Below are 25,297 nucleotides of genomic sequence, written 5' to 3'. Positions count from 1 at the left end.
CACTGCTGCCGGTGCAAGTGAGAATCTCATGTTACTCCTGGTGGCTTCACAGGACACCACAATGCCCTGACATTGCCAGCAGTGGGCCACTTAGGGGCGAGGAAGGAATGGGAGTCCTGGTTGTCTGAAAATCTCCATTGCCACCTTCTAGTAAAATCGAGAAGGCACCCACATCAAAGTCGCAGAACGGCTTCCGGCTTGGAGGAAACCCCAGAGACAAGAGCGGGGCTCTCCTGCAGGATCGCCCATGCTCCAGATGCCGCAGGAGACCCCGCCGTGTGGAAAACACAGACGCAGTGCTCTGTGCTGAAAGTGACTCGGACCAGTAACACTCTGATTGGAAGTGACAGGAATATCGGACTTTCTCGCACCGTCGTATCTATGTATGCGCATGAGTAACATATGATGAAAATCTAAGTCTCCATCAAGTTGAAAGAGTTCTTCCAAGAAGTACAAATAAAAATTTTAGGGGCGCATGGGTGGCTCAGTCGGTAAAGCAGCTCAGTCTGTTAGTTCAAGCCCCACAAAGGGCTCTGTTCTGACAGAGCCTGGAGCCTGCTTCTGATTCTGAGCTGTGAGTAGTCAGAGCTGGGCCTTGGCTTCCCCCAGGTTGGGACGCTGAGCCCAGGCCACGGTGCCATGCTCACTCATGCCCATGGGCAGGCCCTGCCACCTTGCAGGCTGAGGCTGCTCTTGGGGTGGGAGGAAGGTTGTGTCCACTTCCCGCTTCTTCCTTGCTGCAGGTTCAGCCACTCCATCTTCCCCCGCCAAGTTCACAGCCACGGCCCAGTATCTCAAAGGGCTGGGTGGGCTACGGGCGGTACTTCCAGCTGCCTCGTAACAGCACGGCCCTTCAGGGCATGGATATCTTTGGGGTTCCCGAAGCTCGCAGGCTGGCCTGAGCAGTCCTCCACTCGGCCCGCCTCACAGTCAGGCTGCCTGGCCGGGTGGTTCCAGAGTGCATGGGGACGGACCGCCCAGCCCAACAGGGCCCCTTCCCCCAGTCCTCCATGCTCGGTATTTATCCCCCACAACCTGTCTCCACAATGCAGCAGCCTTTATAAAGTCCCAGGTCGGCCGGTCTGAGTGTAAAGAGAGGCATGGTGGAGGCCCAGAAAGACCCGACCGAACTGCCTTGACCTCACCTCACCGAGCCCGACTCTCCCATCCGAGTGTAGACTGATAAACCTTGCAGAGAGGCCTGAGGACAGAAGGTGAGGCAAATGCCAAGCATTTGGAACAGGGCCTGGAACATGTATGTGCTCAGTCAGTGGCCTCTCTAGGTTTAGAACTTCTACTTCTCACTTGGGGAGCTGACGAGAGGTCCATCAGGTCAGCCCAGGAATAGGATTTCAGGAGCGTGACCTCCAATATGGCGACAGAGGTGCCCAGTATGAAAGTGCTCTGTCAAGTATGAAGCTGTCAATACCAGGAGGGATATTCACACTCATCAGTATTGTGTCTCTCCCGCCAGGAATCCCAGCACTTGTACTTTTGTGTTAAACACTGTTCTCTGCCCAGGGAGCTTGCTTTCAAAAAGCAAGATGGCAACTGGAGCGAGTACCTCAGGGCAGGGCTCTCGGCCACAAGAGCCACTTTGGCTGCAGGGAGTCCTGTGCCCTGCAAGTTGTTTAGCAGCATCCCCAGCTCCTCCTTCGAGATGCCAGTAGCATCCTATCCCGTCCAAAAAATATCTCCAAACCTTCCCAAATGTCCCCTGGGAGGCACACTTGCCCATTGAGAACCACTACCTCCAAGTAAGTAGATTTTGCTGTTAGTTGTGGAGGTATCGGATTGCCCTAAAAAGCAGTGGAAAGTCTTTCAGGGCGAGACAAGGGAAGAGCGAGGCCTAAAAAGAGAGGGAGGAGGAGGAGGACTGTGTCCCTCCACTGAGCAGGGAGGATGAGCTGCCCGGAGGCTCACAGATCCCCGAATGGAAAATGTCTGGCAAAGCAACACTCTGTCAGCACGAAAGCAGTGTTTCTGTGGCGTTCCAAACTGGCCTTTATGATGAATATTTAACGCGGTGACATGCCAAGAGAATGCTGCCACCCTCCTAGGCTGAGGCCACCAAGGCCCTGGTCTGACAGCCATCTGCACCCAAACCTCCTGGGCCTCGAAGGGGCACCAAGCTTTTCCAGCAGGGCATCTGAGAGGTCTTAGGAAGGGGCCCCGGAGCAGGCTGGAGTGGGCAGGACCCTCTCAGAGGCTCCAGCCAATGTCTCCATGGCAACCACGCCCAACACTTCTGTGGCGTCAGCCTGGCTGGGTGGGCTACGAGCAGTGTGGGCAGGAGCCTACCACCCCAATGGGCGGGCTGCCAAGAGGGGTCTGGCTGAGGACTGGCTCAGTGAGGGCCGAGGAAGGGGCCTCTCTGTCTCCTCACCCTCTCTCTTCTCTTCTCTGGCTCTGGGCCCTCGGAGGAGGCCTGCCTCCCCCTGTGTCCCAGAGAGTCCTCGCCGCAGAGATTCGGTGACAGTGCCTGATTCTCTCCATGCCCCTGGCTGGCAAGCTCGGCCACAGCCAGGAGCTGAGAGCAGGAAGCAGGCCTAGGGTGAAGCTTCAGAATCCTAACTCAGCTATGGAGACCCATTTCCGGGAGAGGCTAGGAGCAGGGCAGAGGCAATGATCTTCCTTACCTCCTCCTCAGAGCTATTTGGCCCTGGTTCCACCACAGCAGAAAGTGGTGGGCGGGGGCGGAGCACAATCTCTGGAATCAGACAGTTCTGGGTTCAAATCCTAACTCTGCCACTATTCTGAGCCAAGTCACTTGACTTCTCAGAGCCACGGCAGTCAAAGGAATGCCACTGGATTAAGGCCACAGTGAGGATTCACAGAGCCTGTCTGTGAAGTTCTCAGCCCCATGCCTGACATGTGGTAGGTACTGGAATGATACTGTGATATTCAAGAAGGCTCCGAGTCCCTGTTCCTGAGTCTGCCTGTTGACCCGTCACAGCTCTGGCGTCCATCTTCTCCTCCCCCAAATCTGTGCTGGGGCCCCTTCAGGCAATGCTCTTCATGCCTCTTCCCCTCGCCAGGGCCTCCTCTCCATGCTACTGCCTGAGGGACCTTCCGGCCACAGCTAAACTCCCAAGAGGTCTCTGTAGGCCGGGCTGCCCCTCACTCCTGCGTCCACAACCCTGCCATACGACCATGCTGCCCAGGCCCACACGCTCCACCTCCCCAAACCCTTTCCCTCCAGGCTGGTTCAGCTCTAGACCCATCCAGAAAGCCTCTGCCTCCAGTTCACAGAAACAGCTGCCTCCTCTAAACACCTTCAGCACCGGCCTCCATGGTTGCCAAATTATTCCATGGTCTGAGGCTTTCGTTGGCTGCCAGACCAAAGCTTCAGGAACAAGGGTCTGTCACACTAGGCATACATCAGGCACTCACTAAATGCTGAAACGGCTCCTTATGTTTCAAAGCTCTCACAGGGTTCCCTAGTCCTAAAAGTTGAAGAAGCTTGAAGGAAAGCGACCTGGTACAGATGGGTAAACCGAGGCATAGGCATATAAAGTCCATCAAGGGCCCGCCAGCATGTGAGGGGGGAAAGGGGAAGTCCTTGCCACCATGTGCAGCTGCATGAATGTTTATAGCACATCTCCAGGTTCATGCAGAGGGAAACTGAGAGGCAGGATACCCTGAGAGCCGCCGGTGAGCAGGGCCCCATCAGAGAGCTCCACTAACGGCTTCTGCCCCTCCTCCAGGCTTAGCACAATGGGACCATACATCCTGGGAATCGGATCTCTCCCTGATCTGTTAGGCCAGCCCTAGCCCCACAAATCAGGATCAGAAATGGTCATAGGCAGGCAGGCACTTCAAGGGGACAGCGAGGGGACACCCTTTTACTGGCTTCATGAAATCCCTCAGGAAATTAGTGCCTCGAGCTTCAAGCATCCTAGCCAGATAAAGTTCCCACACAACTCACGGGATGAGCTGCCAGTCCTCCAAAAGGAGAGGTGTTTGGCCACCCACCGGCTCCCCACTGTGGGACAGACAGAACTCTCACTGGCTGCCCCCCGGCACCTTCGAAGTCAGAACCCAAACTCCCAGAAGATTCCCCTCAGGGCGGCTGTGGGTCTGCTCACAATAGCTTCTCCGGGAGGTGAGTCTACCTTCCCCAGAGGAACGGGTCCTGGAGGTAAGCGCTGCCTCAACGCCCCCTTCTGTTCCCACATCCATAAGGCACGCCAGCCGTGAGCAGAAGAACCAGCCTCAAGCAGCCTTCAGGAGCTCTGGAAGACAGTCTCCTCACATACCTCCTGGCAGGTTGTGAGGAGAGGGAAGGTGGGACCAAGCCAATGGAAACAGCCCTCAGGTCCTGGTCTTCAGGGAGGAGTGGGTGGAGGGGCTCCATGGCCAAGGCCGTGAGTCAGGGGTGAGAGGTCATGAGAGTCGGAACGGGACACAGGCTTACCTTTCCCCAACAATAAAGTTCAGGGGACACGGGGAAGGACGTCCGGGAAGGACTGTGAGGCCACGGGCCTCCACATGGTCAATCTCAAGAGCTTGGTAGCACTCCCCACCACCACCCACACAGCTCCTGGTCTTAGGGGTCTAACGGGACCCTCCTGAACCAACCACGTCTCTGTCCGGGCAAGCCTTTGGAAAATGGCTTTGAAAGTATACTTTGCACTACAGAAAACAATGTATCTCCTTCTGTGATTCATCAAACCCTCGAATTCTTCTTGGTGAACAAGCTTCCATAGACCCTCCCCATCACGTTCTAACATCGCTGCCTTCAAGCCTACACCTAGGAGGGGGGTTTCATTTCTCGCCATGGCACCAAAGAACAGCTCACCCAAGCCCCCTCCCCTCCTCCCCAGGTCACTGGAGCTGATCCTCTGGGAACCTTCCAGGGAGGGGCTCAGTCTAGATCAGCAAGTAAGCGGTTGTGGACAAGGGAGCCTGGCATCCACAACATGCAAGTTTCCACCCCAAGCAGGGACTTCATGGCACAGGTGATGGCCCCTCCAGGACACATGTGTTTACAAGGACTCATTCCCTGCAGTGGTTCTGAGGTCCCGCTCCGGCCTGTGTGGTGACCTGGTCAGAACCGCAGAGTTGGTATAAAGATTATTTTAAGCTGAACAGATGAAGAAAGAAACCTTCTCAGAAACTCCCTTATCTGAGCAAGCAGCAACCCCTGGGAAGTGAGCTGCCACACATCCACCCCTCTTCTGCAGGGCGATTCATCGCCATAGAAAAAGACAGAAAGCATAAACAAATCTAACCACAAACATTATTTCCCATTTGTTCTCCTAAAAACCTATTTGTCTTTCCTAAATTGACACATTTGTCCTAACCATACAGCCTTTTGCCAACTCTCTTTCCCCTATTAAGCTAGGTATATAAGCCCCAAATTCAAATCACCCCTCTGAGTGACTCATCACTGAGTATTCCCACAGATAGGCGTTATCACACAGGATAATCTTTCATTGGTTTAAATTGCAAGCCCCCTGGAACTGAACCTGAGAGGGTAGAGGGAAAGTTGTCCTTCCTCCTGACACCTGGGCCACCAGCCAGGGACAGCGCCACCCGGCATGAGTCTTCTGACCTCTATGCAGAGGCCATGGGAGGAGGGTGGGCTCCAAAGTGACAGAGCAGCCATGGCTGAGCAGACAGAGACGGGATACCCAGACCTCTCATGGGTAATTGGGAGACTGGAGTAAATGAAGTCACATTTACAAGGAGTCTGGCCCCCGGGGTTTCTCAATGACTGTAATGATTTACACAGTGATGTTATTTGTAGTGGTCCAGGGACACACAGCAAAGTAAGGGCTGTGAGGGCAGGGACCCCACTTCCTACTCCTCTGAACCCCCCACTGTGGAAGCCATTCTTTTGTCTGCATGCTTGTCTGCCCACTATCTAAGAACAGATTCTGTTCCACCCCACCTCCATGCAAGGTGGGAGGCTCCACCTGGGGGACCCAAGCCAACCCTCCAGTCATAGCAATTAGTCAGGGACAGCCACATGATTGACGCAGGCCAACCTTCCCTAGAAACATAGGAGGGGCTCCTTTGCCTTTGAGTCTTAAGAGCAGGAAGTGTGGGGTCTGGGGCTGCCCAATGGTCCTGTGTCCTGCCACAGGGAGAAAGCCTGGCTCCTACTGGCTTGCATCACCAAGCAGAAAAATAGGGACAGAGAGAGAGAGAGAGAGCGTGAGTGAATGAGAGACAGAGAGAGAGAGCGAGCAAGCACCCTACTGGACTAACAGCCACCCGAATCCTGCCCAGTTCCTAGCACGGGAGCAGCCACGGGGACCGTATAGCACCAGGCTCTGAACGCATGAATGTATGACGTCAACACTGGAGAGTGAGGCCAGCAGGGGGGCAGGGCTCCGGGAAGGCCGTTCACCCTTCCAGATCCTGCTGACCTGCTCATACGTTAGTCCCACTAAGACACATTTAAGGAGAAGGCGAGAGACAGAAGGTTCCTTGGGGGCACCCAGATGTGAGGCGGTCTCTGGAAGATGGGAGAGAGAATGGTGCACGTGCCAAGAAGGAGCTCTCTCTGGTCTTCCTCTGACTGCCCACCCTCAACCACTCCCACCTAGGCCTTCTCTCCTCACCCCTATTCCCAGGCCAGAATCTAGAAAGGGATAGACAGTGGTGAGGCCAGCTCTTGGGGAGGTAGGGGAGGTCACACAGCTGCTTAGGATGGTCACACAGCCAGAGTCCGGGAGTGTGTCCTGGGTGAAGCCACTGCACTTCTAGCTCCAGGAGCAAAGATACAGCCCATAAGTCAGATGTGTCACCAGACTCCCTGCCATCCACGGGAAGGGCTCTCCACCTGGGACCCTGGCCAGGCCTCAAGCTCGGAGAATAATTATAACATGCACCTTGATGGAAACTATGCGTTGTTCCCAGCACACCGTTCAGCCTTATCTGAATGCGATCCCACGGAAACTACTTTACAATGCAGAGCTCAGACACTTGGTAACAGTGCAAAAATTCTTGTCTATAGATGCACCAATTCTGTCTTCTCGTCCACCCTGTGAAAAACCCAATTTTCATTCTGTTTGCACATTCATTTCAAAGTTCCTGATTGTAAATATTTCTATTCTTAGGGTTCCCTTTGGAAAGGGTTGTAACTCTCCCCAATTAGTGAGTAACGTGAAATCTTTAACACTTGCCTGCTTTCCTTTCTGTAGGAGAGTCAGGATTTCACCTTTTTCTGAAAGCTATCTTTTAGCAAACTGAAGGACTCTGGTGCTGCGAATAAGGTCTGGCTCACAGGTTCACACTCTTGGGGTCTTCAGCCCCCCACTCTGCACCCAGGACCCAGGTTCCCAGCACCTGAAGCTTCCTAAGGCCTCCCCTGCCCCCTGATCCCACCTGCTGGCTCCATGGGCTAACCCTGCTCTCCCACTAATGGGATTAGTGCTAGGCTGTGTAGCCTTAGTCTGGGTGGGTGGTCAAGGACTCCAGGGAGGTGTCCGTATTCATAGTCATCTTCCCTCCTTCACAAAGGGCCCCAAGTGGTGGCCTCTGCTCTTAGAGTCCCACACCGCAGGCTCCTTAAGGGACAAAAGAATTAACATCCAAACAACGAGGTCCGAGGTCGTGGCCAGGGCTCAGCCCTCTCCTCCCTGGGGCTCCTTGTAACTGGATCTAGTTTCTAGCCCCACCCCCCCTTTTCTGCAGACACAAACCTACTACCTTTCCATCCCCAGCTTCTTACACAGACACCACTCACTTCCATATACACCCATCACCTATCCGAGGTCAGGAACTGTGCTGTGTGCAGCTGGGGCTCAAAAAAAGTATAAAACAGAGCCCCCACCCCACTACTTCCTAGGCTTCAACAAAGGACCATTCACACACACGCACAGACAGTATAGCTCCAAGAACAATGAGAGGGGGCAGGTTTGGGTACTCCCAAGAGATGCCTCTTTGGCACACTGATTATTTTAAGCTGTTTTGTTAACATTTATTTATTTTTGAGAGAGAGAGAGAGAGACAGAGGAAGCATGAGTTGGGGAGGGGCAGAGAGAGGGAGACAGAGGATTTAAAACAGGCTCCGGAGCTGTGAGCACAGACCCTGATGGGGGGCTCCAGTGCGTGAACTATGAGAACATGACCTGAGCCGAAATCAAGAGTTGGGCACTTAACCAAATGAGCCACCCAGGGCCCCCTAAGATGATTATTTCTTTTCTAATTTTTTAAATATTTATTTATTTTTGAGAGAGAGACATAGAGCACAAGTGAGGGAGGGGCAGAGAGAGAGGGAGACACAGAATCCAAAGTAGGTTCCAGGCTCTGAGCTGTCAGCACAGAGCCCCACCCGGGGGTCTAACACATGAACCCCGAGGCCACGACCTGAGTCAAAGTCGGACGCTTCACCGACTGAGCCACCCAGGTGCCCCATAAGCAGGTTATTTTTAATAAACTCAGGCATATGAGGAGCTAGGAAAACCCCAGTGGACGTTACCCTTTTGTGGGAGACATTCACCCATACAAGGGAAATATCCATTTGTAAAGGTGTCTCCTAACTGTATCAAAAACCGGGGTTGATTCAATCTCTGGAAACTCTTATCAAGACAGGCAAAGACCTAAATTTGCATAGTACCCTTTCTGTTCTCTGTAAACACCAAAGGCCCCCCTTGGGGACCCGGGATCTGGCCCCCACCAGCAGACTGACGTCTCCTTGGCCAATCTTCCCAGCCTGGGATCGATTTTCTCTAGATGAGGCGTCTCAGAGACGCCCCTCCACTTTAATACAAGTGAAGCCCCCGGCCATGCCTGCCTCAGGCTCTGAATGTGTCCTTGCTTTGAACCCACTGTCCCCAGGCCCCAGGTTGCCAGGGGCTGGCAAGGAGGGCACAGGTGTGCCCACCGGAGACCAGGCCTGGGGCTAGGGCGGCGTCAGGCGGGCTCAGGCTTGTCCCACGGCTGGGCGGCGGAGCTAGCAGCCAACACCAGGCCAGAGAGAGAGAACGGGCATTCCGCCCAAAACGGGTGGCGCCCTCCGAGCCCACTTTGGGACACGAGGACACTCACTATGTTCATGAGGGTGAGGACGTAGTTCTGCACGTGCTCCTTGCCGTGGAAGCGCACCACCGAGTCATCCACCGCCAGCAGCACCTCGATGCTGTAGCCGCCTGCCTTGGCGTGCCGCCGCTTCCGCTCCCCGTCGCGCAGCTGGTCCGCCGCCAGGCCCAGCAGGTTGGGGAGGTCGCCCAGGCCAAAGGCTGCCAACCGGGATGGGAAGAGAGACAGAGGTCAGGACCACAGGAGGGGCTGTCACTCGGATGCCGCCCACCAGCCCACTCTGCCCCGTCACATGTGCCCCTTTCCTGCCTCCCTCTGTAAGCCAACGTGGCATGAGGGCTCCTTCCATGCCTGCTCATTCGGAGGCACTTGCCCTTTCCCTGGTACCAGGCCAGGACTGAGTCTTTGAGGCAAGGGACATGGAGAAGGGGGCCCTCGCCTGGAGTGGTAAGCCTGGGTCCCAGGTCCCACTCAGCCCTATCTCCTCCGTGTGACCGAGCCCCGCCCCTTCACTCCTCCAGGCCTGCCCCTCCCCTCCTGTGACACCCCTCATCTCTTACCCATGAGCTTGCTATAAAAATCAAACGTGGCAGCTGGTGGTAACTTCTTAATAAAGGAAAATAATCACTGTGTTATGGTAGGGACATTTCAGGAACCCCTGGATATGTCCCCTCAAGTCCCTCCCCATCACGGCCAGCACCCCAAAATTTCACCACCACTGCCTTGCCTTTTAACAAAAAGAAAAGATGCATTTAACTAGGGTTGATGAACTTGTAGTATGTGATCTAGGAGTTGTCAAACTTTTGCTGTAAAGGACCAGATAGTGAATATTTTAGGCTTTATGGGTCCTACAGTCTCTGTCAGCTGTTCAATTTGGCATAAAAGTAGCCATAGACAATATCTAAGCAGACCAACGTGTCTCTGTCTCAATAAGACTTAATTTCCGGGGTGCTGGGTGGCTCAGATGGTTAAGCATCCAACGCTTGATTTCGGCTCACGTCACGATCTCAAGGTTTGTGTGTTCAAGTCCAGGGTAGAGCTCTGCCAGCCTGGAATTTTCTTTCTCCTTCTCTCTCTGATCCTCTCCCATGTGCACCTGCGTGCATTCTCCCTCTCTCTCTCTCTCTCTCTCTCTCTCTCTCTCTCTCTCTCTCTCTCTCTCTCAAAATAAATAAATAAGCTTAAAACATTAATTTTCCATGATGGGCCTTAATGGGTCGGTTTGCTGACCCCCCAGTCTAATCAAATGCAATCCAATTCCTACAACTTTCAGGTTATTGTCCCCAATGGACAGGCAAACAAACTGAGGTCCAGAGTAGCTTGTCCAGGTCTGTCCGAATCAAGAGACCAGGCTTTGAAGCATCACCATCAGTACTGCTAGTTGGAAAGGTAGCACCTTAAGTAGTTATCAGTCATTTACACCACAGTCTGAATAGACTAGAGCAACATTTGTTGGGGTAGTGGAGTTGAGGGTTCACGAGGACACTGTGGGAAAAGCCAAAGAAGGGGAGCAGAATTTGCCACCCCAAAATGTGTCTTTTTAGTGTGAGGATTATTTTAGGCTGATCATTTTTAAGAAACAGCAGACACAGGAAAAGCTCTGGAAATTGAGTCGAAGTGACCCTTTCCTAAGAGACATTCTACAGAAAGGAGATCTCCATTTGTAAGTGGGTCTCCTGCCCGGTGCCAGGAAGAGGAGGATGACTTCAAATCTCTGGAAACTCTTATCAGTAGAGAGGGAAATGACTAAGTCCACATAACAACCTCACCCATTTGCTGTGTTTTCCCAGTAACCTCCCATTAACTCACCCCACCTCCTCATTCACCAACATCTTCTTTTGTCTTTAGCTGCTGTTAGGGTGGTGGCTTAGACCGTTTTGGGGAGCTACTCAGTTTTCCTGAGTATCTCCCACATATACAGAAAGTATCTATGTAATTAAACTTTTTTTAATGTTTTATTTATTTTTGAGAGAGAGAGAGACAGCGTGAGCAGGGGAGGGTCAAAGAGAGAGGGAGACACAGAGTCTGAAGACAGGTTCCAGGCGCTGAGCTGTGCACACAGAGCCCAAGGTGGGGCTGGAACCCACAAACTGTGAGATCATGACCTGAGCCGAAGTCCAACACTTAACTGACTGAGTCACTCAGGCGCCCCCCATGTAATTAAACTTTTGATTGTTTTATTCTTATTAGTCTTTCTTTTATTACAAGGTGTCTCCATCAAGAACCTAGAAGGGTAAAGGGAAAATTCTTTTTCCTCCCCCACACTGAGAAGGTGGGATAAGAAGCTGGGGTCTCTTGAGAAGACTCCAAAGCTTTAACATTTCATGATTCCCTCTATTCTACCCTGAAGTTCTGATACTTGTACCATTCATTTCCATATTTTATTACTTTTGAGAGAGAGTGAGTGGTGTGGGGGTGGGGGGTGGGGAGAGAATCCCAAGCAGGCTCCTTGCCGTCAGTGCGGCTGAGACTCACAAACCATGAGATCATGACCTGAGCCAAAACAAGTGCTGGACGCTTAACCAACTGAGGCACCCAGGCGCCCCCATAGCATTGATTTCTGAGACTATCCAGTTATGTGAGACTCCTCCAGAGAGCAGGACAGGGACTCAGGATAGGAAGATGCCACCAATACACCCCCAGCAGGTACCAAGGGGTGTGATGGCAGGAGGGGCCCCATACATACTAGGTGGGTAGATGGTAGGGGGGTGATAAAGGTGGGACCCCCATCCTTGAGCCCACTGCCTCCCCCGGGGTGACAGAGAAAGAACCAGATGGTAAAAGTACAGTGACTTCGAGGTCTCCAAGAGGGCCGACTGGGGAAGGCTTTCCACCAGAGACCCAAACCAGGACTGGCGAGAAGGGAGAAGGGGCCATCTGGGCTGGGCCAGACGGAGGGCAGGAGACAACATGCTGGAACATGGAGAACAGAGGGTCCTGAGCAGTGGGAATTGTACCTGCCAAACCCACGGGGAGCAGGTATGGGGGGAAACTGTCCACAATATGTGTGACCCTCGGGGATGAGTCACTGGGTATCTTGGCAGAGACTCAAGATCTGCCTCTAAGCCTCGTTTGGTATGGATACTTCAGGAACTGAACTCTGAGGACAGGGCTACAGGGAGCCACGGCACTCTGCTATGGTTTCTTTCTCTCTGCCTCTTGGTTAGGGGCTCTCCGCACAAAGGAAGGAAAGCACTAGACTTAAAGGTTGGGAGAACCGTGGGCGCACCGGCCGAGTGGAGAAACCAGAAGCGTGTGGCCAGCCCTCTGAGTGACGTCCCGCCTGGAGAGCAAGGCTCAGGCCCATGTCGCCCTCACTGGACCTGATGCAAGAGCTCTGGACGGCCTGGCGCCTGAGCCCAATGGTGAGTGACAAATGCCTAGGAGGGGGGACAGAGCCCCGCAACAGGGGAGGAGAAGGAGCGAGCACTCCCCCCACAGAGCAGGCAGAATATATGACGGTCACTTCCAACATGTGAGTGGTGCCCACAGGTTCACAAACTGCAAATGAAACTCGGGACGTTCGCCTCATGACTCTCCCGGCCACAGCAGGGAGGCTCAGAGAGGTCACCTGACTCATCCCAGGTCACAGAGAAAGTTAGTGGCATAAGCCCAGAATGGAAACCCAGGGCTCCCACCCGCCCATTACCACACCCCGTCAGGGCCCACCCAGATTGTCCTCTCATTAAAAACAGTGAGGAGCACAGGGCAGGGTCTACTGACATCAGCCAGAGGCCCTGGAGAGGCGCCCCCTACACCCTCTTCGGTCTCTCAGGCCAGAAACAGGTAACCTTCCGAGAGGGGAGGCTGGGGGCGGCAGGCCCCGGGGAGGTTTTCCAGAAGCCCACCCAAGGAGTCCCAGGGGCATGCGAGACAGTGCAGCTGCTCTTGCCAAAGCAGTTTGGCAGTCCCCCCAAAAAGATAAATAGGGTGTTTCAGATGAAGAGATAGACCAAATGTGGGGTATTTGTGCAGTGAGTGGACCCTTCCGTAAAAGGGGCGAAGTCATGCCACATGCCCCATGCGGCTGAACCCCACACGCTGAGCGAGAGAAGCCAGTCTATGTGAGATGTCCAGAAGAGGCACATCTGCAGAGGCAGAAGGTAGGGTTGAGGAAGGGGAACAGGGGAGTGACTGCTAATTAATAGGCACAGGGCTTTTTATGGGAGCAACAGAAATGTTCTGGAATCAGACAGTGGTGCTGGCTGCACCGCATTGTAAACATAGTAAAAACCCACTGAAATGTATACTTGAACATGATTCACATGGTGGGTTTTAATCTCAAGTTAAAAAAAAAAGGTGGGGGCTGCCTGGGTGGCTCAGTCGGTTAAGTGTCGGATTCTTGATTTTGGCTCAGGTCATGATCTCATGGTTCGTGAGTTCGAGCCCCAAGTTCATGCTGATAAGGCGGAGCTGGCTTGGGATTCTGTCTCCCTCTCTCTTCCCCTCCCCCAGGCACTCTCTGTCTCTCTCTCAAAATAAATAAAAATAAACTTAAAAAAAAGAAGGCGGCACTAGCCCCGAGCCTCAGTAGGGCTGGCTGCCCCTCAAGGGAGGAGCCACCCTGGCTTTTAATGGCCTTACCTCCCCCCTCTCCTAACCACCCTCCCAAGAAGACAGCCCTGGGAGGAATCCAGGGGTCCAGGAGAGGGGACACCTGAGCTGGGCTGACATTTGGACAGATGGACGGAGACAGAGATGGAGGAAGGTGTTTGGCCTGAGGCAGATTTCTCAAAAGCCCACTTGCTGGCAGCTGAGCAGGCTCTGACTGGCTGGCCTAGGCCTCTGGGGCACTCCTCTGTGCCAACAGGTATACCCAGAGCCGTGAAGTGGAACCTTTCATCCTAAGCAAGAATGATAAATGGACACAGGCACACCTAGACATGCTAATATACTCACTGGGCTCAGACCCACTGCTGCTCTTAAAAGAACAGTGAGCGAGAGTCCCAGGTTTCCAAAGCACCCTCCATCGCCACCTGTCTTTCTAAGGAAAGACACAGAAGGGCCCGGGGCATGGCATCACCCACGGGCCCATGACTTCCAGCTGTGAAGCCTGATGACAGGAAACCACCAGCCTTCCTGGGCCTGAGTGCCAACTCTGAGCTCAGCGGTCTGAGCTTCCCAGCCACTGACTGTGGTGGCAGGCATTGTGGCTGGCTCCAGGCCCATGGCCGTGGAGCAGAACTTCCCCAGGGTCTCCCCAAAAGGGGAGATTTATGCTTTTTGATTCAGAACCGGCCTCAGATAAAATAGAGCCCAATGAGACTTGTCCTTCCCAGCTAAGGTGGAGGGCATGGTGCCATCCCACCCTGCCCCTGAGATCCACGCCAGGCCCCTGAGGCCCCACCAAGTCTCTTCCCACCCACCTCCAGCAGTCCCCCCAAAAAGATAAATAGGGTGTTTCCACGGGACCCAGCCATTCCACACTCCAGTTATATACCCAAGAGGATTGAAAACATACCTCCACACACAAACTTGTACATGAACGTTCACGGCAGCGTTATGGTAATAACCAGCGACTGGAAACAGCCCATGTGTCAACCGACAGGGCCCTTGACCGCTCAGCTCGGCCTCTGGGCTCCTCTTCAGAGCGGCACTGGGAGAGGAGCTGGCACATCAAGGACGTATCGTATGTAGGGACAACCGGTTTCCACATGCTCCCTCACGCTCTGCCCAACCCACCAGGGCCCAGGCAGATGCCACCCGAAGCCTTCTCGTCCTCCTGGCCAAAGGGGGCTTCGTGACAAAGCTAAGTCGGACGATGAAGCTGGCCGTGGGCCCAGGACCAGTGCGTGGCATCCACTGGTTCGTTCTCACAAGCACAGGCTCTGAGTCCTGGTGGCGGGCAGACTCCTGTGCCGGGACACCCCTGCTCTCAGGGGCTCGCACCCCAACACGCCAGCGATTATCCTAGTGACAATACTGTAGTAAGACACCAGCCACGTTCCATGCTGGGCTTTTTATACACACTACTGCTAATACACACATCTTAGCAATCATCATCCGCCCCACTTTACAGGTTATAAAATGAGGTTTAGAGATTGGGTAGGGTCTCACAGTAGAAAGTGTTGGAGGCAGGATTCAAAAATAGTCTGTTGGAGACCCAGCAATAGCACTGCTAGGGATTTACCCAGGGGATACAGAAGTGCAGATGCATAGGGGCACATGTACCTCAATGTTCATAGCAGCACTGTCAACAGTAGCCAAAACATGGAAAGAGCCTAAATGTCCATCACCTGATGAGTGGATCAAGAAGATGTGGTATATATACGTGATGGAGTACTACATGGCAATGAGAAAGAATGACATATGGCCATTTGTAGGAAAGTGATGGACCTTGAGGGTGTCAGGCTGAGCGAAGTAAGCCAGGCAGAGAAGGACAGACACCATATGTTTGCACTCATAAGTGGAACAGGATAAACCTAGCAGAAAATCATGGGGTAAGGGGGAAAATTAGTTGGGGAGAGGGAGGGAGGCAAACCATGAGAGACTCTTGAATACTGAGAACAAGTTAAGGGTTGATGGGAGGGTGAGAGAGAGGGGAAGGGAGTGATAGGCATGGAGGAGGGCACTTGTTGGGAAGAGCACTGGGTGTTATATGGAAACCAACTTGACAATAAACTATAAAAGAAAAAAAAAGAAAAAAAGTTGTGTTGGGGGAGCACCTGGGTGGCTCAGTTGGTTGGGCGATTGACTTTGGCTCAGGTCATGATCTCATGGTATGTGGGTTCAAACCCCATGTCAGGCTCTGTGCTGACAGCTCAGAACCCACAAAGCTCACTTTGGATCTTCTATCTGCCTCTCCCTCTGTCCCTCCCCTGCTCATTCGCTCTCTGTCTCTGTCTCTCTCTCTCTCTGTCTCTCTCTCTCTCAAAAATAAACATCTAGGGGGAAATGGTCTCTTGGGGGCACCTTGAATGGCTCAGGCAATTGAGCATCTGACTCTTGATTTCAGCTCAGGTCATGATCTCAGGGTCGTGAGATTGAGCCCCAAGTATGGCTCCACACTGACAGCACAGAGCCTGCTTGGGATTCTCACTCTCCCTCTCCCTCTGCCTCACTCCTGCTCACATGTGCACAACCCCCCCCCACTCTCTCTCTCTAAAGAGAAAAATAAATAAATAAAATAATAATCACAATGGGCTGTTGGACACAAACCTGCCTCTGATGCCCTGATGCCTGGCAGTCTCCCTACCAATGCCCTCTGAACTTCCTTCTTGTGGCTCCCAAGGGCTGCGTGGATGTTTAGGGGAAGAGCTAACTGCAACCATTGCACCTTCTGCTGGGCAGGGAGATAGCCTTCCAAAGCAATGCAGAGCCCGTCAGAGACCTCTGAAGTCCCTAGGGCCACAGTGCTGGAGGCTAGAGCAGTTCACCCGGCCCCCACCTCCATCCAGGCAGCTGTACTAGCCCCTAACCCCACTGGGGTTTCTCTGCTGGTATACAGGGTCCAGTCCCACCTTGAGGAGGAGAAGGCTGAGGCTAGGACTTGAGAGGTTAAGGTCAGGAGGTATGGGCGGAGGTAGAACTCAGGGACCTGCCCAGTGCCTACCTTCATTGTGAAGGTCCCCGCCAGGCTCCGCCCACTCCTGCTGGCTGACGTCCCGGCGGTACACCACGTGTGTCCTCCCGCTGGCCTCCTTCTCCTGCTGCCCCCACTCCAAGGGCTCTATGAAGTAGTCGGTGCTCTCCGTGTGGATGAGGCCCGCCTGGGCCGGGCACGCAGCAAACAGGGCAGAGCGGGGGAGAGAGAAGAGGTGTGAGTACACGGCCCAGGACAGGCGAGAATCTGCGAACGCAAATGTGTGTGACTACACGTGTGTGGCCTTGGGGAGCCCTGGGATTCCAGCAGGGCAGGGTGGGTAGGTGGTCAAACGCTGAGCAAGGGGACCCATGTCCATCTCAGGCAAAGCGGGTCCACTTTTACTGTGTTGCAAGGCCTCCAGGGTTTAAAGAAGGGGAGGAGGAGGGAGAAAGGCATTGCCATAGTTATGTGCACACTCCCTTGGGCACAGAATTCCACCCCAAAGAACTATTATGAAGATTTGCCTTTAACCCCCACCCCTACCCTAGACAAGAGGGGGAAATTCCTATCGGTAAAGGTTAATTATCCTTAACGTGGGTGCTGGGTCCCCACTCCAACACTAAGTTCTATTATGTCAGATTTAAAGCATGCATGCATGTCCACCAGGGACGGCATGTCTGTTGACAATTAGAGAGCCAGGATAGAGGGCGGGAAGGCAGGCTCTGTTTTTAATCTACTTTTTCTTGCCTGCATCAAAATATTCCTGTAAAAATAATCAGGTATTGGCCTTGGAAATAACAACATTCAAAATACAACCTCAGCCAAACCACACAAATGTGTTGTTAGCCCCCAATGAAGGCAATAATCCCAGGGGCCAATGAAACAAACATATGTGTGCGAATCCATGGGTAGCTACACACGCCCTGCGCCCTCCCTTGGTGTCAGCTCTATAAAGCAGTCAGACCAGCCCACCTACCCAGTGCCTGGAAAGTAGTAGGCAATCCTTAATGAATTCCTTCACTCATTCCACAAGTATCTATTGAGTGCCTACTACATACCAGCGCCGCTCCAGGCCCGAGGGAAGCAGCTGTGCACACAAGGCAGTGAACGAAGGAACTGTTTTTATAAATCTATCAGATGTTCTCCACTCGAAGAGGAGCTGCCTCTTCTGAAAGCAGCCATGACTTTACCCAACTTTCCTACCTCCCCCCGTTCTGAGATGACTTCTTAGGGAATCACCTTGCAGATCTACTGAGCACCTGAGTCAGCAGCCACAAATCCTCTCCTGCCGAATCTACTGCCGCCCCTTAAATGTTGGCATCCCCTGGCCCATGTGGCCACCAGATCTGGTGCCTCACACGAAGGACGCAGGCTCTGGGATGATCCGCACGGCACAGGGCTGGGCTGCAAGGCACTGCCGTCCAGTTTGCCCCTCCTTCCCACAGTCGTGGACCACACAGACCTTTCAAGACCACCAGGCCTGCCCCAGTCTGAAGCTTCCACCCCCCAACATCATCCCTAGTCAGGGGGGCTCTTAACTTCTGCTTGGATGCCTCTAGCAACAGAGAGCTCCCTCCCTCAAGACACAATCTGTTCTGTGCAGGGGCAGTGGTAATGTTTACTGAGCTGGAACATACTTCCCTACACTCCACCCTTTGTAAACAGTCTTATGATCACTGGGATTCACAACAGTATCTCACGTAACAGCCACTTCTATTGACATAGTTCACCTTCATGACAACCTTATGAGGTGGATGCAAATATTAGACCCATTTCATGGATGAGGAAACAGGCTCAGAACGGTTAAGAAACTTGCCTAGTCACCCAGCAGGCAAGTGAGAGCACTAGAATAAGAGCCCAGCTCCATGCGGCTCTTAACCAGGAGGCTCTATTACCTTAGGCCATCCCAGGGCCCCACTTCTGCCCCTGTGGGCCACGCAGAGCAAGGACATTTCTCTCTCATACTCCCATCTCTATGTCCCTCCTTACATTTAGTCCGAGCTTACAGAGTAAGCAGCATGTTCACATCCTACTTCTGGAGAAAGGGCTCCCCGGGCAGCCAGGCCACCTCCCAGGCAAATGTGAGAACAGAGGAGAAACTTCTACATACGGCCCTAAAGGGAGCAGACCTCACCTTCCCCCAGGTGACTCCCGGCCTGAAAGGACTCTCTTCCCGCACACCATCCCCACCACACCCTCAGCCCTTTGCGGTCAGAAGTACAGAAGCCCCAGGATTCCTGGGTCTGGTCCAGCCCCATGCCCACAGTGCTTCTCCCCAGAGAAGAGTTCATGAATCCCGATCTCCCCGTCCCGGCTAACTGGGGAGGGCAAAGACCAAACCCTGCAACGTAACAACCTGGGAACTAAGTTTCAAATGCCTTTGTGTCTGCAGACCCCACCAAACCCCGGGGATCAAAGACAGAACTTCCAGCAACACTCCTGGCCCATTTTGTGCATTGTGTCTGGCTTTGACAGGCAGTTCTTGGCCAGGCTGGGGCGCCCCCTCGGTCTCCGAGACCCTTTTGGAGAGGGGATGGGTGGGCAGGCTCGGCCACCAGATCAGGAGGTGGGCTGGGCGGGTCCCTCGTCCCTGGCCCTCGGTTTCCCCATCCACACCACGAGAGCTTTGGTGGACTATGTTCAGCTCTGCCCTGGCCAGGAAACGGCACCGCTTGGGGCAGACAGATTGGCAATGGGAAATTTCTGGCTCTCTGCCTCCTTGCCAAATCGCTCCTGTCTCTCGTTTCATGAGACGTTTATATTTCTGACAAGTGGTGGCTAATTTTAAAGAACTAAACTCAAATCCAATTTCTGTAGAAGAAATCAAGAAAAGAGGAAAGATACGTTGTGGGAAACAAATGTCGGCCCTCTTTTCACCCAGAGCCCCTTCTCTTCCAAACAGTACCTTAGCAGAAATGTGTATTAGAAAGGTTCTTCATGCAGCACAGCCAAAACAGCTGATTATATCCAACTGAGCCACAGACGACACAGGCCCTCTGGAGATTTTCTCCAAATGGAAACTCCAACGCCCAGGCCTGGCTGCCATCAGCCGGGCTCGGGACTCATTTACTACAGCTGCTACTGAGGGGCCGCTCCTGGGAGGTGAGTGGCTGGGACCTGTCTGACTTTCCCAGTACAGCTGGTGACATCATTTTAGTGGCAAAAGGTAATGGCTTCGGCTAGGTCTTCATCCAGAGGACTCCAGGCTATGCTATCCCAGATTTTCTAGGCCTGCTTCCCTTCAGGGGAAGCCCCAGGTCCAGAGGGTAAGTCCAGGACACCTGAAGGAGACACGGTCCTGTGGTGACAGGGGAGGTAGGGGGTTGGAGGACCCTTGTACCCTGCCTTAGGTCGTAATTCAGCAAGTTCAGTTGCGCATGGGTCACAGTTTATCATCAGATGAAGTCCCAACTATTTTAGCAAATAACTGAAGCCGCACTGTTCTGGAATTCATGGGTGTATGTCCATGTGATATATAAGATTTATTCTAAAATTGCACGTCCTTGGGGCAAACTGGGAGGCGATGGTACAGTGAACCAACACATCTTGGAGGCCACAGGAATAGACCCCCAAGGACTGAAATATGTCCATGGAGGTGCCGCACTCTAGGCTTATACAGGGAATTGGTCCGTCGATGCCACATCAGGTGCAGAGAAAAGGGGCGAGGACTCAGCCTGAGGGCCAGGCACAGGTCAGGGGCGCAGGTCAGGGGCGCAGGTCCGGGAGGCCTTCCTTCTAGGAGAGTGTAATCCAGAGCCTCCTTGCTGTGCCCTCAGATTGGCCATCCTGAGCAGAAAGCCCAGGAGGACGTATTTTAAGATGATGGCTCTGATGAAGCCAGGTGAGAGGGAAGGCAGGTCCCCTCTTTCTTCTTCTTCCAAGGTCAGCCCAGGTGGGGCCTCCCCCCAGGAGCAAGAAGCGGAGCGGACCTCCAACCAACCATCCCACCACCTCCCAAGGAGAGCACATTCTCGGGCCCAAACTTGCTCTGGAAATTCCATTACCAAGGTTTTACTGCCAGCTGTGCTGTCTCAGGTTCTAGGCTTCCAGCAAATTCAGCTTAAAATTGTTGCACTGTAGGAAATGAAAGAAAGCACAGCAAGTGGAGGCCGGGGTGATACGCACAGCTGGGAACAATAGCAAGAGAATCTGAAACGGCTTCCTTCAGGTTCACTCCCAGCCCGGCAACCTGCTTCTGTCCCCAGCCACGCTCCCTCCCTGGACCACGTCACCAGCCGGAACGCAGAAACCCCAACTGCAGGTGTCTGCCTCCCTCCCACCACCCCCCTGCTCACCCAACTCCAGCCCTGTGGTTCCAGCTCTTACCAAGCTCCATCGAGACCTCCAGTGTGTGGCCTCACTGCCTCATCACTGGCGATACCCCCCGGCCACGCCCTCACTTCCCTTCTTACCACCTCGGACTTCTCAGTGTAGACACAATAATAATTCTGTGAACACCCATAGCTCCCTTGTTGCCTTTCCCTCCTTCCAACCATCTCAGAAAAGCCTCTGCCCTAGTTCAACCCAACCAGCCACGCTCTCTATGTCTGTACACTGATGGAGAAATGCACATGCGCCCACTGGGCTCACTTGAGATCAATGGTTACAGCTCTCCCGTGAGCATGATGCCAGCTGGTGATTCTGCTGCAGCTGCCAGCTACACTGATGGCTTAGCCTTCTAACACTGTCCCCACCTCCTCCTCTCCTGTTCCCAAGGAGAAACAGGCACCACCGGTGGGCTCTCCCCCACCCTGCCATCACCCTATGAACTCCCGCCCTGTGTGCACCCTGTGCCCTGCTCACCTCCTGCTCACCTCCCTCTCACCCTCTCCAGAACACAGCTCCTATAGTGAGTGCCTCTCTTCTCGGCATCACCATGCCCACCGTCTCTTGGATCACGCTTGTTGGCACAGATGTGCTCAGGGACCTCCCTTCAGTGAAACTCCCTCCTCCTGGCCCCGGCCAGCTAGTGCCAGAGTCTCTGCTCCATCCCCACTGTGCACGGCTGGGCTCGTGGAGATGTAAAGTGATGCAGCCACTTTGGAAAACAGTCTAGGGGTTCCACAAAACACTGAGCAGTTACCACATGCCCCCGCAATTCCACTCCTTGGTATACGCCCGAGAGAAATGACAACATAGGTCCACACAAAACTTGTCCATGAACGTTCAGCCCTGCTCACGGTAGCCAGAAAGGAGGACCGACCCAAATGCCCGTCAACAGATGAATGCATCCACAAACAAAAAAAGAGAAGTACTGATCCATGCTGAAACACAGACGAATCTCGAAAACATAAGGCCAAGTGAAAGAAACCAGGCACAAAAGGCCACATATTCTACAATTTCATCCATACAAAATGTCCAGCATAAGGAAATCTATAGAGGCAGAAAGATTAGTGGTTGCCAAGGACTGGGGTGATGGATGGGGGGCGGTGATAACGAAAACGGCACAGGGCTTCTTTTCAAGATAGTGAAAATGTCCTCCCTCCAACTGAATGATGACTACCCAACTCTATCCATATCATAAAAGTGCACCGAATTGTACACTTTTTTTTTTTAGTTTTTTTAAATGTTTATTTCAGAGAGAGAGATAGAGCATGAGCAGAGGTGGGGCAGAGAGAGGGAGACACAGAATCTGAAGCAGGCTTGAGGCTCTGAGCTGTCAGCACAGAACCCGACACAAGGGCTTGAACTCACGAACTGTGAGTTCATGACCTGAACCCAAGTCAGGCACTTAACTGACTGAGCCACCCAGGGGCCCCTAAACTGTACACTTTAAGTTAGGTGAGGGGCGCCTGGGTGGCTCAGTCGGTTGAGCGTCCTGACTCTTGATTTGGGCTCAGGTCATGATCCCAGGGTCACGTGATCAAGCTGCATGTCGGGCTCTGTGCCAAGTTATGATTTTCTCTCTCTGTGCCCCCTCCCTTATTCATGCTCTCTCTCTCTCAAATTAATAAAAATTATAATAAGTCAGGTGAACTGCATGGGACAGAAATTGTATCTCAGTAAAGAACATGGCACCCATTCAGGAAGAGGAGGCACGACACAGGCGTGCAGAAAGGCCACACGTGCACCACGGGGCCATATGAAGGGACGACGCACACCCCGGGGGCTGACACACACACCTCCCAGGCAGACAGCAGACACGTCGGCGCGGGGATGACACGCAGGCCCTCAGACGCCAGGCGCGCACGAGCTGCACAGGCTGCCCCTGACCACAGAAGCGTGAGTCAGCACGGCTGGGAGGAAGGCCCGCGGATGCCGAGCTCCCGGGTAATCCAAACCTGATGTGTCAGCCCCGAGCCACAGCCTGCACCGCCAAGGCCGGGCCCCAGCCGGGGCAGGTCAGAAAGCCGATTCTCCCCGAGCTGCAGCCTTGGGGACAGGCAGGAGGAAGGAGGCCCTGGAGGACACAGCCGCCAGCCGCCAGGCTTGTCCTCGACTGGCGAGCCCTACCCTGCCTGCCCCACGTCGGGGCAGCTTCAGAATTCCCCCAATGGGCCAAACACCAGGAAGCAGACAGCCTCCACCAGCTAGAGGTCATTATCGGGGCAACCGCTGGGCCCCTCTTCCCAGGGTCATGGCCTCTGCAGGTCCCGCACCTTGGAAGGTGCTGGGTAAAAGGCTTCCTGGGCCTTGTCCGCCTGCAGCAAGAATTCTTCTCAGGGAAGAAGCAATGTGGTAGGTGCGGCGGGTAAATGGAGATACCCGAGAGCCGGAATCCCTGGGTGCTGCCACTCTCAAACCGTGTCATCAGGGACACGTTACTTAACATCCCTGTGCCTCACGATCATGAGAGCTCTGTCCTGTGGGGCTGCTCTGAGAAATCTACAGAGGGTGCCTAGAAGGGTCCAGGTTTCCGGCAAGGACACTGTGAGAGCTCCTACTTGCTGCCAGGATTATCACGATCGACTCAGTGCCTGGGAGTCCCAGTGGCTCATGGGTTCAGTGCTGGGAGCAGCATTCTGGAAGCACAGGATGGTGGCCTCTAACTCCTGGTTCCACCAGGACCTGGCTGTCACCACTCAGATCTGTGCCGCAAGTGGGAAGAAATGCCGTGGTTCAGGGGAGTTTTAAAGGCGACAAATATCAAAGGTTGGTGGAAACACAGCCAGTGGATGCAGAGGGATCTCTTGGTGGCAAAGTTGTAGCAATTTCCTTCTCTTTAAACTCTGTAGGAGTTCTCTGACGTTTCTAGGATTCTCCATCTGAAAAGGAAATGGACTCTGCACAGAATGTCTGCCAACTATAATGAGCAAGTAATGGCTGCATAAGAATTATTTTCAAACAAAGTTTTAAAAAGGGGAAACAAATCCCATGAAGCCCCCTGTTTTCTGTTGCCCAACTTCTCTGCAAGTGGTGCAGAGGCTGCTCCTGGAAGCGAGGCCCTCCCCAAGCCTCAGTTGCCACATCTGAAACCAAAGGGTTACTGGCAAGATGGACGGAGGTCAGGAAGCGCAAATGCCCCCGGAGGTCCGGCCCATGGCAGGGCGGCTGCCCCTTCTGCTCCCGCCTTCTGGCCCAGCTTTCCAGGCATCCCCAACCTGACCCCAGCTTTTCCATCAAACACACAAGAGACTTCTCCAGGAGGCCGCAGCAGTGGGTGGGTGTCACCGCTAGAGGCCTGTTAGAATCACCAGGGGGACACCGAGACCACACCCCAGGCCAGGAGCAAATCTCAGGGAGTGCGGCCCTGGCATCAGGACACTCAGGGGCCTCTAATGTGCAGCCAGGGCTGGGAACCGCTCATGGAAACTCCAGAAGCTTCCAAACAATGGAATGTTTCAGGGAATCATCCGTGTCTCACAAAGAGAGTAGTATCAGTTGGCATTGTTTGGCCAGAATCAGCCAGTCATAATGCAGGAAATGGGCAAGACAGGCAGGGAACAAGAGGACAAAGAGAAGGTGCCCTGGACAAGGCGGGGCTGGGAATGGGGTGTCGTGAGCATTTCGGGGGCTGGGCCTGACCAAGGCTGCCTTAGAACCCACCCACCTCCTCCCCTCCAGAAAGAATAATTCACCAAGAGTGCCCTGAGCGGGTGGGTCCGGGGAGGGGCTGTGATCTGCTGGTGGCCAGTGGCAATTCGAGGATGTCGTGACCCCCCCACGCTGGGAGGTCCACAGCGCAGACAGTGAGAGCAATTAGTAGCGGAGCTCAAGGACAGTGACATTGAAAGTGCTGATAGATTCTGTCCTCTGGCCCTGTGGGGAGCCGTTTCTCAGGTCTTCAAAAGCTCAGTAAATATTCTTTAAAGGAAGGGTGTTCACTTTTTATGTCCCCCCCCCCCTTCCCCAGCAGCAGCGGTCCTGGCCCAGGGGCAGGGCAGGGCCTCACACCTGCAGGTGCTCAGAGGCTCCCCATCTGCCGCAAACCCCCATCCTGGGGCCCAGTCAGAGTTCAGGCAGACCTTCCCAGACTGGCAGCCACCCCGACTTTCCACTCCCGGGGCCCAGGAGCTGCGCGGCTCTGAGGCCTCGTCTCTTATCACCATCAGGGCCCACCAAGCTTGGGCTGGGAGCTCTACCTTGCCCGCTCGGCCCTGAGTCCCGGCAGTGGCCGCAGCTTTAGGACAAGGAGACAGGAAGCGGCCTTCCAGTGCCAGGAGGTGGTGTGGCTGCCAGGCCCTGGGCTGAGGGGCGGCTCCCTGCACCGAGGCCCCGTGGTCTAAGCCCTACAGCTCCGAAGCAGAGCAGCAGACAGCGGGGCAGCTCCAGCAAGACGTGCAGCCAGTCCCTCCCACAGCTGGGGGCCAGCCCCCGATTGGGGCACTTGCCCGGCCT

At 54.0% G+C, this 25,297-nt stretch overlaps 1 protein-coding gene across 1 annotated transcript in view; it reads right to left on the bottom strand.

Annotated features, from left to right (window-relative positions):
- ADAMTS14 (ADAM metallopeptidase with thrombospondin type 1 motif 14) overlaps positions 1-25,297 on the bottom strand; it is an 86,673-nt gene that overhangs the window by 38,244 nt on the left and 23,132 nt on the right. The window contains exons 4-5 of the mRNA XM_029919760.1: positions 16,547-16,703; positions 9,004-9,194 (exon numbers count right to left, since the gene is read on the bottom strand). Coding sequence (XP_029775620.1) covers positions 9,004-9,194; positions 16,547-16,703 — 348 coding nt within the window. The remainder of the gene's footprint in view (positions 1-9,003; positions 9,195-16,546; positions 16,704-25,297) is intronic.

The sequence above is a fragment of the Suricata suricatta genome, chromosome 2, assembly GCF_006229205.1.
Source record: "Suricata suricatta isolate VVHF042 chromosome 2, meerkat_22Aug2017_6uvM2_HiC, whole genome shotgun sequence".
NCBI lineage: Eukaryota > Metazoa > Chordata > Mammalia > Carnivora > Herpestidae > Suricata > Suricata suricatta.
This window is presented reverse-complemented; position numbering and strand designations above follow the sequence as displayed.